The sequence below is a fragment of the Amblyomma americanum genome, chromosome 8 (genome assembly GCF_052857255.1).
Source record: "Amblyomma americanum isolate KBUSLIRL-KWMA chromosome 8, ASM5285725v1, whole genome shotgun sequence".
Lineage (NCBI taxonomy): Eukaryota > Metazoa > Arthropoda > Arachnida > Ixodida > Ixodidae > Amblyomma > Amblyomma americanum.
This window is the reverse complement of record NC_135504.1, coordinates 69,192,047-69,206,493: the sequence shown is the minus strand read 5'-3', so window position 1 is coordinate 69,206,493 and position 14,447 is coordinate 69,192,047. Positions and strand designations below refer to the sequence as shown.

Sequence of the window (14,447 nt, the reverse complement as noted above, 5' to 3'; positions counted from 1 at the left end):
CGATAGGGCAGTTTCAAATGAAGCATCCTGGCGCGAGTATTCATGTCAGCATCGAACAATTTGTACTGCGAAGAATAAAGTTTTGATCGATGCGTTTGTTATATTTATGTACAATCGAGAGTTTTAGCTGTGCGAGTTTGTGCGCCCGCTCCACTCAGTGAGCTAACCAGAGTGCTTCGGTGCATGCGCGAAACGCTCAGGCGGGAGCTCGCGAGCGGAACGGCTTCTCGGCCCCGCTCCCGCGCGAGCCAAGCGGAGACTGTAGTGGCGCGGCGAGCGGGCCTCGCGCAAAGCCTTCTGGGCTCGCGCTAGCCTAACCAAACGTACACATTCAACATGGCGGCCGCCAGCGCGAGTGTTGCAGGCTCATGTGTAGCCCCTTCCGCAGAACGCACGGACCCCGTGTCGATTCGAAAACCTCGAAGGAGGTTTAGAATCAGCGAGGATCTGTGCCTCTTGCGGGAGGTGGTGTCACTAAATCCTTTTCAAAACCCGCTTAGTGGCACGGGGTTCAGAAGAATGTAGCGGCCGCCGTGCAACGCAAGGTGACTCTGCGCGCCGTGCGGGACAGAGTCGACCTGCTCATTGGATATTTCAGGCAGCAAGACCGAGCAAACCTGAGAAAGTAAGTGGTTTTGTTTTAATCTTGATGTGTTTTGAGGTATAGCTTCGTGTTGCATGGGAGTATTCGATGCGTTACTTGTCTAGGTTTCTCGCAGCCGACTTTGTCGTTTCGGCGCACGAGGCGGCTACGGCGCCCGTGTATTTTGGCTTTTCCTTTAATCTGTTTTTCCCTCTCTGTTTACTTCTATTCGCTTGCGGCAGTGGTAGTTATTCTGTTGATTGCAGTGGACAGGTTCGTGCGCATTGCTCTTCTTACTGCACTTACTACTACTTCTACTATCTGACCTGCGTGAACACATAACCAAGCTGGCGCATCTCGTATTTCCTTCTCAGATCCGGCACTGAAGAAGACTCCAATGAGTTGGAACAGCTTCTCCAGGAAGCCTCCGATATGGCGCGCGAATTTGCGCATACTTCGAAAATTATGGCAAGGAAGGGCAACGCATCGGTACCTGTGAAGCGCAAAGCACTCTCAGCAACGATATCGGCCGCTTCTGAGATGCGGTTGGCCCAGGGAGTAAGGGACTCTGCTTTGTCTGTTGCGGAGCACAGCCAGAACGACGACGACAGTCAGACGAATGGCAAGTGTAGTTTTACTCTCGCATATTTCTACGCGAATCCTCGAGTGCAAGGTTCTGCATGTTGAGATGTTGTTTGGCATACAATAGTGTTTGCAAGACTGCAATGATTGTTAAGTGCATACAAACACGCGACGAATTTCGATGTTGTCTAAGTGTGCTGGCTAAAGGTGTATGTGTACATAATGTACCAGATTTACAACCTGAGAAATACTTTTATTCCTTATTCTCCAAGATTATTACCTAAGCATCTCTGTTATTTGGCGCACACATTTACTTTCGGCACTGTGCTTTTTTTGCAGAGTGTGGGTTAGCTGCCTCAGAGCTGCTCATGACCTTGTGCGAGTCTGAGCAGCAGCCACCACCCTCCCCACAGAGCCCGTTGTCCTCACAAAGTGGTCAGCAAGACAACACAGGTGGTGAAAATGGAGCTGCTGTCTTTATGGACACCAGTGTTGCGTCTTGAACGCGCAACACAAGAGAATCACAACAAAAGCAGCTGTTCCGGCGGGGCGGGACAACAGGTAAGACAGCTCTTAGTGCTCTCAAGCAGCTTGCGGGCAGTATGTTTAGGTAGTAATCTCAAGTAATTCTGCATATATTACCCTTGCAGGAGGCGCTTTCGACTGTGGGGAAGCTGTGTGTTGTATGCTTGGAAACCAATGTCCTACACCTCAAAACACTGAAACTTTTTCTTGCATGTGTAATAAATTTTTATGCAGACGTAATGCAACAAAAAATGCACACGAAACAGCTGCTGCAGATTTGGTCAGGCAAAATTGTAATGCGCACCTCGTCATATTCGTTTTGTTTGTCGGAACTTCAACAAGGAAAAGAAGTCAACACACACACACACACAAAAGTAGAACACAAAAGTTGAGGCATAGTAACAAGTACTACCATTTGTGCATTAATTGGTGTGAAGTGAACGCCGAGATATACTAAATGTGAGTTTTGAGCGCACAAGATTGTCACATTAAATCACCGAAAAAAGGCAGCACTTCATTACTCTAATATAGAACATTCCCTGAAGAAAGAAAATAAAGTTGTCTGAAATAAACACTGAAAAAAGTCAGAATATTTCTCACATAAAAACTGATGTCCAAACCCTATGCATAAGCATCCACACAGCACTTTGACAAAGGTTGTACACACCCCGTCAAAAGTATACAGGCCAAGGGGTGGTGTACAGATGTATGTATGCAGCTTTTTTATTTTTGGTGTGTTTATAGTTTCCTGTTGTACATGCATCCTTTAGTTGGAGAAGGTGAGTACATTACAAGTCACAGAGGACTTTTGAGCACTAAATTATGGTCAGTGACCTCATGCTGGTGTGTTTTCAAACAACATTACTAAGATTTTCCTTTTGTTATCCCGGCAGGTGTCTGAGGGCTACAAGCAATGAGCTTGGAGGTCCTGGCCTGCCGTGAAAACTACGAATATGAGCTGAGGAGAGAAGAGCTTGCGCTAGCAAGACAGCGGCTAGCCCTCAACGAGAGGAAAGTGGCTCTTGAAGAAGAGAGGCACCGCCTTGATGTACACCGCCAGGCAGAGGAACACAGTCGCCTGCTTGCCCGCCTGGACAGGCTTGAGCATCTTTTGCAAGAAAAGAGTACCTCAGGGGCTTGAATAATAAATAGCAAGAATGAGTGGGTGGTGATGCCCATTTTTCGTGCAGCTATCAAGAGTACCTGCAATATGTGCAGGCCATCATTCACAGTAAATCTTGATGGAATATTCATTTACTGCTTGCAAGTGGCAGTGATGTGGTTGTGGTTTGTGGGGTTTAACGTCCCAAAGCAACTGAAGCTATGATGAACGCCGTCGTAGAGAGCTGCGAAAAATTTCATCCACCTGGGGTTCTTTAACTTGCACTGACATCGCACAGTACACAGGCCTCCAGCTTGTCGTCACGTATAAGTACACTGGTTAAAACAATGTGACCTCTTCAGTCCTGTCTTTACAACTACAGTTGGAGACGGCTTAAGAACGAAGCGGCTTTTCCCCTTAAAAGACACGCTTCAAGCAATGGCTTCGGCCGATTCTCATGAGTCTGCTAGCACGGGAATACACGGAGTGGGAGATGAAAGGGGATAGTCCCCTGCTATCATCATGAGAATCGGCCCACGCCATTGGCTAGAAGGCGGTCCTTTTTCAGGGAAAAGTCACTTCGTCGTTGAGTTGTATCCGACTATAGCTCGAGGGGCCCAGTGCAGCAGCGGGAGCCTTGTAAACAGAAGTATAACAGACAAATACAACCCTATTTATATGCTGAAGTGTGGTATTAGTAAGGAGCTGGGTACACTTCAAGTGATGGAGGGTCGACGCTGAAGTACTGTGACACCTGGGCACTGTACAAACATGTGTGGCAGTTGGCGAGGAGGGCACTACCTTTGAAGATCCTTGGCGCATTTTGGCGGTAGATCTTTTGGTTCTTTTTGAAGTCACAAAAGGCAAACAGTCCAACAATCTTCCCGAACCCCCACTCAACTGCCTGTCTCACGGTGCTCACGGCTTTGTTGAAAGCTATCTGTTGTGGTGTTATATGGGCACCGCCATAAGGCTTCATCAGGAGGGGCCTGAGTGGGTACGCCTGGTCTCCATATATGCAATAGCTTTGACCTTAGACCAGGCTCGTCAACTTTGTGTACACATCGCTCTTCCCGAAGTTACCTGGAAGGGTATAAAAAGAAACCATACCTCAAAATTAGCACAGAAAAACCGATCTCCAAGCTGCGGGCTTAGGAGCAGCTTGTTACACACTTTTTGCTTGTTAGAGCTTTTATCGCCGACGTTTGCACACTCACCGGCGTCATGTTTGCTGCCTGGATACGATCCGTCTAACTGGCATATGATCCCATTCGGGCACATGATTGTCTGGTAATTGAGAGCATGGACGCGTTTGTGCCCACTGAAATAGATCTTTTGATCTTTCGACGGCCGGCAAATTGGCCGTGCTTTACCGTCGATAAATCCCCACCAATTTCTCAGTGGGGTTCCCTTGGCGGTGAATGGCCTGAAAACAGTAGGGCAATTGTGTAAGCAATTATCATTCGGGCAATTTCGATGCGTTTTGCTCATTACCTGCAAGAACCTCTCCAATGTGTTAGCGTTCAGCCAAGAATGGTTGTTGACATCATCAAGGAGATGGGGAACTTCTCTTCGAGGTGCTGAAGAATGGTGTTCGTCACAGACGATAGAGTCGAACTGTGCCGCCAGAAAACCCCTTCGAGGTCGCGGAGGCGGTTCGGATACGCAAGCCGACGTAAGGTGATGCAAAGGGCCTCATCCCCGCGCACTGCCACCCTTTGCGGAGTGGTCAGTGCATCGGGAATTAGCAATGCCCTCTGCAGCCTGCGTATATCGTCTTTTTCAAATCTAAACGCAGTCGGAAAGACCCCACTGTCCATCGTATCGATGTTGATGAGCCCGTGAACGGAAAGCGGGTCACGGCGATTTTGTCCGAACACTTCTAGACATAACAAGTCCTCTATTTCTGACCACTTCAGTTGTGAGAGTAGGAGCGGGTCTTGCAGAATGCTTTTCGGCATCGCGAACAGGTGGTGTCGGATAACCTACTAACGAAACTCGGGGAAAACTCGAACGCGGTGCTCGCAGGCGCATCCAACGATCACACATACTCACGACAACGCGCTACGAGGAATGGCTTGCGTGGTCTTGACTTGGCTCTCGCAATGGCAAACTTCTCTAATTTTCGTAATACGAGGACATTGCTGCCAAAACCAAATCACTGCTGTCGCCAAAAACATGCAGTAAACGTAATCAACTATTATTATTTTATTCCCTCATAACCTAGGCAGTCTTGCTTATAACCATATTCTGGTAGGTCCAATTACGATCACTAGGAGGAGCAACAGGACTCCTCGCTTGAGCGGGCGGGGAACACACGGCGCTAAAATACTATTCTTGCGCGACGCTCCGCTGGGGCTCCGCTGGGAACTGCGAGCGGAGGGGACAGTAAACCCGCTCTGCTAAAACTCTCTAATAATATCAATATTAATAGAAGGGAATGAGACCACTGTTCCATTGCTCCTGAGGTCCGGCCTGTAAGTTGTTTGTGCCATTTGAAATCAGTGATCCTTTCTTTTCTTACTAATAGCTTTGACAGCCTGTATAAGCCTAAAGTCAGACAAAGGCGCTGATTCCTTGATAACGATGAAATAAATTGTGTTTCTCAAGGTGCACCCGACCACTGCAAACTATTCACAAAGACCAGCACACACGATTGTACACTCGCCAGGATGAGATTAATCTTACGCGCTATTTTATTGTTAACGTTAGACGCTATGTTAACGTTGCACGCTATTATTTTTATATTTATATTACGTATAATATGATCCATTCCAGTACATTTATTGCTCTTTATTTTGGATTGGGAAACATTATCTTTCATTTTCTTACGCTAAACGTGTGTGAGAGCTATCGTCCGTTCAATAGGCCTTGAAAGGGAACGACATACAGACTGTGGCTTACACTCTCTGCATTCCTTCCATTGGTCATAGTGATGTGGATAGTTGACACGTGCTGATGCGAAGCAATCTTGGTAAACTAGAATGGCTGCCACGCACACAACGACGTTCATCAGCATTGTGGGACGCCTGGAACAATGTGACCGCTATAATTTATTCTTGCAAGAGCATCACAATGGAACGTGCGAGCATGAAGAACTATAAACTTCATAATAGTGCCACATATTTCAATCTTGGATTCCCGACATTGATGTGCACAAGACCCAGTTAGCATTAGCAGGTAGCATTAGCATTCTCAGTCAGCGGTGGCACTCTGGACGAGTGGTGGTGGTCTCATTATAGGCATCGGCCTCGTTTGTTGGGCCACTGGGCTGGAACGCCGACCCTAGCAACAAACGCCCTGTTTCCCAGAGGACAGTAGACACATTTAGCATACCGTGTACAGTGTTACCGTTATCGGAGTTGCGGGAGTCCGCCCAGCGCCAGTGAGCGCGCGCTGATCAGTCCTGGTGTGTCAGCTGCCGGGTACGTGGCGCCATCTAGCGCCATGAAGACGTTTGTACGTTTGGCTGCGCGCGGACTGCCGGTACTCCGGTGCTGGTAACGTTAACATGGTACACGGTATGCTAAAGGTGTCTACTATCATTTCTCGGCAGTACCGCGATGTCTGTGGTTGTCTTGAAAAAGCAGCTATCCGGTCTGTGACCACATCGCTGCTCGACTGTTTCGTCGATCACTTTATGGCACCTCAGCACTTAACTGGGACGTCACGGAGATCCATAGTTTCAATAGCTAACAGTACAGGGTCAGAATGAATGAGAAGATCAGCAATTTGGTCACTGGCCTACGATCAAAGGCCTAGCATCGTCGTGATCACCTCTGTTACGTCAAGTCTGGCTTTCACGGGCAAAAATCTTGAAATTTTGAAAACCTTTAAGACACCGTTGAGGAAATATTTAATGTAATGGTTCATTATTCTGATACTTAGCAAAATATTTCTTCTAAAGTGCTTAGAGCGATCACGTCGAACAGTTAAGACTGCCATAGAAAACCAATCGAGAATGCTTTTGACGATAGCAAAAACGCGAATAAAAAAAATACAACACTGCCTTGCCGTCGGGTGATCTGGGGATATATAGATTGTTATAGTGAAGTTTTGCATTAAATGAAAAATTGCTCTCATGAACGGATTCCTGCTCAAAAATGCTTCTGTCCAGAATTTTTGGGTATTTAAGATAGTACTCTCGCTGAGACGTTATCTTCCTATCTTCTGGCACTATGGTTGTTTCAACGCAAGCGAAGGCATGTTGCCCAGCCTGCCGTGTGTTTTGTTTTCAACGGGGCAAAGACGTTTGCTGATGACCATCTGATTTTCGCTTGGACATAAGGCTCTCCGCCTGCGCTACTTGTCTTATGTCTTTGTCTTCTGTGAAATGCATGGTCGGCCACTTGTGTTTCAGTGGAAAAAGTATGCGTTCATAATTGATGACACCAGTGTTAAACACGGTAAGAAGTTTGTGCACTCACTCGGTAGCCTTGAGTTGAAACTTGGTCTAAAGAACGCACAAAAAAAGACCGCTGAGAGAGGCTGAGAGCACTTTTCCTACTCCGAAGCTCTAGAAAATGTTGACTAGAGAAAATAATATAAGTGCTCTGCCATTTCGAGCTCCATATACCTTGCACGAATGGCATTCTTTCTTTCCTTTGTTTCAGGACTCTCTGAGATAAAAGATGCACAATATGGTATGCCACATAAAGAGCAGCCGAAACAAAGAATTGGGAACAACTCGCGTGCAGGGCGGCCGAGAGTTTCGCTGAGACCGAACGAGAGAGCACAACGAACACCGCTGTAGACAACGTTCTGACTTATCTGAGGACGATTCAAAGAACGCTGCCCTCATGATATTATCTTATTTTTTTTTTGCAAAGTGCTGAAAATTATCTAATTGCGCTTTAGTTATTTTTCCATAACATAGGAACCAATTGAGATGTACTGAATCAATATATTTCCAAAAAAGGAAGGAGAAAAATATATGCGCACCTAATTTTATTAGGATATATTTTATAACAAAAATTTTTATTTCAATACCTGCGTCTCACCTAAAATGAAATTCTGTCAGAATTGGTATATTGGCCGTTAGCTACGCGACTGCGGAGACTACAAAGCTGCTTTGACCGTATGAGCGATTCACCCGGTTGCCTTCCACCTCAAAGATTCTTTACACTGTAGTGTTGGCTGCAATCTCGGAGGCCATGGAAACCGAGCGCTTTGGTATCTACTCGCCCTTCTTTATCGTTTTGGTCGGTCCATCAAAGCTCAGCGTTGTAGCTGCTTATCTTGTTACAGCTAACTGGTGACGACTTTCAGCGATACACTTCTCGAGGTATCAGTGTAATGTAACATTCGCAGTATTCTTAGTGAGAGATAGACCACAAATATTCCACAGCTCAAAGCAACTTTCGGAGTTCATGCATCTTAATTTGTATTTGTGCGCTCGACAAAAATCGGACTTCCACCACCCACAAGGTTCCTCAATTTCACCAAGACACCCGTCGACAACGTACCCTCCTTACGCACGTGTCGCCAACGTGTTGTGTCCCTGCCTGTGTCTTTCTACTACGTCCCGTTCGTTGCGCTGTACTCGTCGAATATCAAAACCAACTCGCCGAACAACTTACCTTGTGGAACCTCCTTACACATCGTAATCTGCTTGATGATACCAGGTACCATCCATTGGCACCGTGTTTTCTTTTGCTACGGTGAGCGCGCGGTTAGGGGCATGAAAGTTTACCGTAAAATGGAAAGTGCGCTTTGAATCTTAGGGACAACATTATTCGCGAGCACAGTGATTTTCGAGAAGAGGGTGCGGGCTTTACAACCCTGTATTTAGTCCGTCTACCTCAGCGGTCTCCTTTCTGAGGCACCAAGACAGCAATATATGAAGTGCAGTCAGCAAGAGTTGTACATCTATGTCTTCCTTAGTAAATTCAAGAACGTAACAATATTTTTATCCACATATTTGATTACAATCTTAGCCCTCCAATGAGGGTCGTTACAAGGAGGGAACAAATACAAATACTATTCATTACCATTGCCAGCAGTGTACAGTCATGAAACAAAATAAGAAATTAGCACACATTTCTGCACACACATATATACATTAAAATTTGTATAGTTCAGTACTCTCCACTACATGACTAGGTTGTGTGTTTGGTATATCAATAAGATGACTAAAAAAGAATACCGGTAGACATCAGTATTTGCATTAATATGTTGTAGTGCTTTACCGTATTTATTTTTTTTTCGTAAAGCATGTTGCACAGGTAGTTTTATATAATATTCATTGCTTAATATCAATGTCTCCGGCACTGTATGAAAAAAAAAGTTTAAAACGACGCTTTATTCTTTTGATTTTCAGCATTTCTAGTGGACAGTTCTGTGGCATGTGTCACCGACACAGTGCGGCGATACTTGGAGCATATAAAATGTGCTTATATATTGTTTTCTTTCCTTTTTTATGCTCTTGTGGTTGGAGCAGCATACAGCATTTGCATATTCCAGAAGTGGCCGTATAAAGGTCTTCCAGGTAATCAACTTTATTTCTTTTGTCAAGTTTGATAGCTTACTCATAAGAAAGCAAAGCTTCGGGTGAGCTTTTGAGCAGATATTTTCGATGTGAATGCACCAGTCTTGATTATGTGTTAATCTAACTACCAATTACCTGAAACTATGTACCTCAAGCAGGGCATTTTCTCTTCTAATATTTTCAAATGTTATAAAGTTCTGCTTTCTTGTTATTTGCGTGAACGCGATTTTGGTACTTACTTTGTATACTCCAGCTTAGACACTACGAACTTAGTGATCTAAGCCATCTATTTAGTTTAATCTGATCTTACGGGGAAGCTACAAAGTACTAAATAAAGAATCATCGCCAAGAAGTTTAATCATGACAGAAAGGTCCAAGATGGCCGCAAGATTATTATTCATATATAATACACTCTAATAAGAATAAAGGGAGCCTTACTGCACTCCAGACAGGGATTCACACTTCTCTGGTATGCTTTTTCGGACTCGGACACTTTCAAAACACATTTTGAGTGGTCCTTAATCTGGAATACTATAGCTACCCTAATTCCTAGTCTTTGCAATTTAAAGAGTAATTTTTGATGCGGAACTTTGTCAAATGTCTATGCGAAGTTTGAACACACTACATTTATCTGCCGGAGTTCGTCTATAGGTCTACAAAAGCCAAGGACAGCTTCGATTAACTGTGTCACTGCTGAAAGGCCAGACAGGAAACCATGCTGAAATGGACATAATAATTTATCATTTTGGAGCTCGATATCTGTCACAGCCTCTTGTGAAACCAGGACATAATCACAACAGGCAACTACCCATTCCAGTGATACTGTTGTTAGTGTCATATATTTTGTCCGGTTACTCAGTACTCTGAAGCGGCTGGCTTTTACATAACAGCAAGGCTTCTAAGTAGGAAAGTGTTTCTGTTCCTTCTTTGCAAAGTGTTTCTGTTTTTTCTTCTTTGCATCTTTGCTTTTAGGCCTATAGCAAATTAAAAATTGCTTCTTTATTTTTTGGAAATTTTACGCCGGAGCGCAGCATGTCACGAAAGGAAAAAAAGCTTTTATTGCACAAGTCTGCTCTCTTGAAAGAAGAAAAACAAACACCCAAAAAACACAGCCCTCCCTCGCTGCCTGTTTGAGACCCGAGGCATACAAAGGCCTTGTGCTGATTGCTCGCATGTGTTTGTTTTCAGGGTAGTCTTTTAAAGCAGTCTCCGCTTACGTGGCTTTTCACGTGCCAATTTTCCCCGTCGGTTAGTTAAAGCAAAATCCAAACAGCACGTTACTGCAAATGCAAGAACGACATGACCTACAGCCTGCTGCTTCAAGCCGGTTATAAACTTCATACCCGGAAATTCTGCGCAATTTGTGGACGAGCGAAAGCCCTTATATTTGATCTCTCTTCAATCTGCCGCTGGTCGCCAGTTATTCTAAGTTTCATGCACAACTACAACTATTTGGTTAATACATTTATTATACCACCACATAATGTGATCAGTCTTGTATTAGTAAAGAAACTTCCATACGCCAGCACGCTTCTGCCTGCCAAGATAAACAAGTGTGGTGATCATGCAGATGCGCGAATGTCTAACGAGTTAACTGAAAATGTCTCAGATGTACTGTAAGTTTTGGATGCATCTTTGTCATCAAGTTAAGAAAAATGAACCAGACAGGAACCTCAAGGCGTCTAGCCGTGTACGGAATAAACTTGTTCCGGTCCGGAAGCGGTGGATGTTTAATCCTGACATATATTAGTTTGGGGCAACCTAAAAAGATTGAATAGTAATAAGCCCGTGCCTGCACCACTGACGTATAACAGGCTTAATTCAATTTGAAAATAAAAGAAAAGACCCGATGGCAATAGTAATTTTACCACCCGTAGGTAGGGGAAATGGAAAAAAAATGAGAGGGCAGGGAAGCTACATAGCGACCCACAGGTGGGGTAGCGGGCCCGGGGAGACTATCCTGATCTTACCTGAGACGTAGCGGAGAGGATGGGTGAAATAGATAGGTTGTTTGGTTGTAGGGCAGGGGTTATGGGTATAATGGTAGGAAAGGGCACAGCGAGATTTTTCTCTGATTCTTCGAATGCCTCGACTCCATTGGTGGCCTGCCTGGCTAGGGCAGGGAGGGTGTCAATATGCCAAATGGTCCGGTCCCGCTCACGGGATGTCCGGCCACCAACCAATCGAAACGGACTCCAACCGCCGGAGACAGGAGAACCTAGCCCGGGGTCGGCTACCTCAGGCCCCTTAACGACTTTCAGTGTTTGTTTTTCCAACCTGCCAGCTACTAACCGTCGAGTGCTTCTCGCGGTTTTTCAGACACCGGAAGAATGTGTGGTGTGACCCGGCCAGTAGAGGCTTAGGTCGTCAGCCTATCGGCCCTCCGGCCCTCGGCACCATGACCTAACACCTCCGCGGGGACCCACCAACCATGTACTTATTTTCTCCCCTAGCTTGCTCCACACCTACTGAGAAGGGAGTGTGTAAGGCTGGGCTGACATGGCCACAAACCAAGAACGCGGCTTAAGGCGAGATCATTCGGGCCTACTCCGCCGGCACTTCACAACATCGACGGTTTTCACACAGGTCGTTCTACAACCCCCAACCTCGGCGGCCCGCAATGACCACGATGTCCCGCGGTCAGCCGTGAAGCCGCTTCACCGAGGCATCGCTTCCGAGGGGCCCGACTGCTGTGAACCCCCTGGCGGACCTTCTTTCTCCGTAACCATAAACCGGCGCCTCAGTCGCCAGACGTGCATGCCACCGCGTGCGGGGGGAAGTTGCATGCATTTGAAAGCCTTTTGAAATTTATACATGCCTTCCGTGCCGGATTTCGTGGGTCCAGCCTAAGTATAAACCCAGGCCTGCCTCCCCTCAAGCATCGGACCTCACGAGCGCGACTGGCCCTCACAGTCGCCTGGGAGTCGCTGCCACTCCCATGGGGTTTTGCATCCCCAGAGGATGGGCCCCGGCCAATCCATCCCCACTGCTGGCGTTCCACCGGAACAAAACCTAGGGCATAGCAGGCTGCAGAGTCGGATTTCCTCCCTTTAATCCTGACAGACGAGAAGCAATAGATGACGTTCATAGTTTTACACCCAGAGGGCAGCATAGGAGACGTTCTGCTGGGACACTTCTCCAGTGTCACCATCCCTGCATGCGTACGCCCCAAAGAAACAGTCACATTTTGATGTGATAGCCGAAGATAATTTTTTTCTCGTGGGCCGACTACAGGCTCCTTTAAAGAAAGCTTCGTGTACTGTCCAGTTAGACTCGTGACAGAGGCCAATATGGGGATAGAATTATGCCTCTGTGAGGACATCCGTCCGTCCGTCCGTCCGTCCGTCCGTCCGTTCATCCATCTTGGGTGATCGGTTAGCGCTCGGTGACGAGTAGAGCTGCCCTTATTTTGCGCCTTCCACTCAGAACACGTCCGCACGGCGCTTTATGTCTCATATCCGCTTGTGCCAGAGATGAGAAAAAAAAAGATAATGTGGACCTCTTTGGCTCTATCATCTAGTGATGTGTATACGAAATTCAGCAGCATCTTTCGGTTCATGATATGCAGCGCATTGATAACCGATATAAGAAGCACAAGAAAAGCACACATGTGGTGATGAAAAGCCTTTATTCAGTCGAGGTAAAGAAGTGAGGCTATTTAACGAGCCCAGCAATGGGTGGAGTCCTTTTTCCGGGCCCCATTGGTCGAAGCCGCAGCTTAGCCCTCTTGACCACTGCCCTTTGAGCCTGAAGGTCCGGGCAGCCAAGCAGGGCCGCCTCCCATTCCTCTCTGTTAGGGTTAGGGTTGGGTGATAGCGCTTACTTGCGCTGGCAAGCCCACGCCATGTGGCAAGTGTCGACCACCTCTCCACAGTGTTGGCACTTGTCATTGAGCGCGGAATCGATGTGTTTCAGTACTGCCAGGCAGAGCATTGTATTGGTGAATAATCGGAGTTGAATGTGTGCGTTTGCTTTCCTCAGTTCCTTTGCAGGGACTCTGTTCTAGTGATACCTGTACCTGTAATAGGATGTGTAAAGAGAGTGAGTAGCCATCTTCAGGTTCTAGGTGCACAGGAGCCAATGGGAACGCCGGTGAAAGACAGCTCGGTCCGGAAGGAGTGCTGTGTCGCTTAAAAAAGCGTGTCCAGTGGCTACTTCTCCAGGGCTTAGTATGTAATCGCCTGTTCTCGCTCTCTCTTATACGGGTCCAATTGGACTTATTTGTGGAGGTGTGGCGGAGAGTCAGAGCTTGGGAGACTTTTTGGCGGCCCAAATAAAACCTAGAAATATTCCGGTGTTTCGGTTACAATATTACATTTCTTGACTGGTTTCCTACAATGCTTTTTTTTAATTTCTCATATTGTTTTTTTTTGTGTGGCGTTAGCAACAGAGCCTACTTCTTTCTTAGCACAGAATATTCTAGGGATTGGTGAACGTCACACGGTTTTTGCGCCTTTTCTTCAATCGCTTTACTGTTCTTTACGAAAATCCGAAGAGATAGTAGATAAAAGTAAATGAAAAGCGGAAGAAACATGAAGGGAGGCTTGCAGCGGTAACATACCATATAATTACTCAAATCAAGACCTCAGCTTGCGTAGCAAGTGCCACTGGGGTGACCGAATAAAATTGGGACATAAACTGAACAGTTCCGCCGCGGCAACACGGCAATTTTTTGCACACCGCATTTGAGCCTTTTCTATCTTCATCTACCTGCAGCTAGTTCTTCTCTTCCTATTCTGGCGGTGTGGTTGATGAGACCGCCGGAGGCATCTTCCTGAAGACGCATAGAATGCGACCACTTTCAGCATCAAAATAAGAAAGTTTGTCGGGTACCACACTGATACCAGGGAAACGGACATCATGACAAATAACTTCATCAGCACCGACACCGCTGGCACTGGCACAAATATTTTGAAGTGAAGGACAGGAACGTAACAAACTACTGCAAACACAAAAACAGAGTTAAAGAAAGACAGACAGCTTCGAAAATCACTTTGGGGGCAGTTATGAAAACAAATGTATGCAAATGACATACTTGATTTGACTGAATGCCTTAGTTCATTCAAGATGCCGAGGAAAATAGCATCAAAATACTAGGACAAAATTATGCAGTTAATTGCAAAGTTATAACTACATGGAGCTGTGTGTCTTCACCTCTGCCCCCTGCA

At 46.1% G+C, this 14,447-nt stretch overlaps 1 protein-coding gene and 1 long non-coding RNA gene across 4 annotated transcripts in view; one reads left to right on the top strand and one right to left on the bottom strand.

Annotated features, from left to right (window-relative positions):
* The window catches only part of LOC144100418 (uncharacterized), a 33,230-nt gene extending 25,918 nt beyond the window's left edge, over positions 1–7,312 (bottom strand). For 2 of the 3 annotated variants that reach the window (XM_077633374.1, XM_077633375.1), the window contains exons 1-2: positions 7,220–7,312; positions 5,697–5,821 (exon numbers count right to left, since the gene is read on the bottom strand). In XM_077633374.1, coding sequence (XP_077489500.1) covers positions 5,697–5,811 — 115 coding nt within the window. In that variant the 5' untranslated portion in view covers positions 5,812–5,821; positions 7,220–7,312. The remainder of the gene's footprint in view (positions 1–5,696; positions 5,822–7,219) is intronic. The other variant, XM_077633376.1, reaches the window with a different exon arrangement.
* A 1,917-nt stretch (positions 7,313–9,229) lies between these two features.
* On the top strand, positions 9,230–13,645 carry LOC144100416 (uncharacterized). The gene is made up of 3 exons (XR_013307648.1): positions 9,230–9,279; positions 11,733–11,807; positions 11,866–13,645. It is a non-coding gene; the product is annotated as an uncharacterized LOC144100416 (long non-coding RNA).
* The last annotated feature ends 802 nt before the right edge of the window (positions 13,646–14,447 follow it).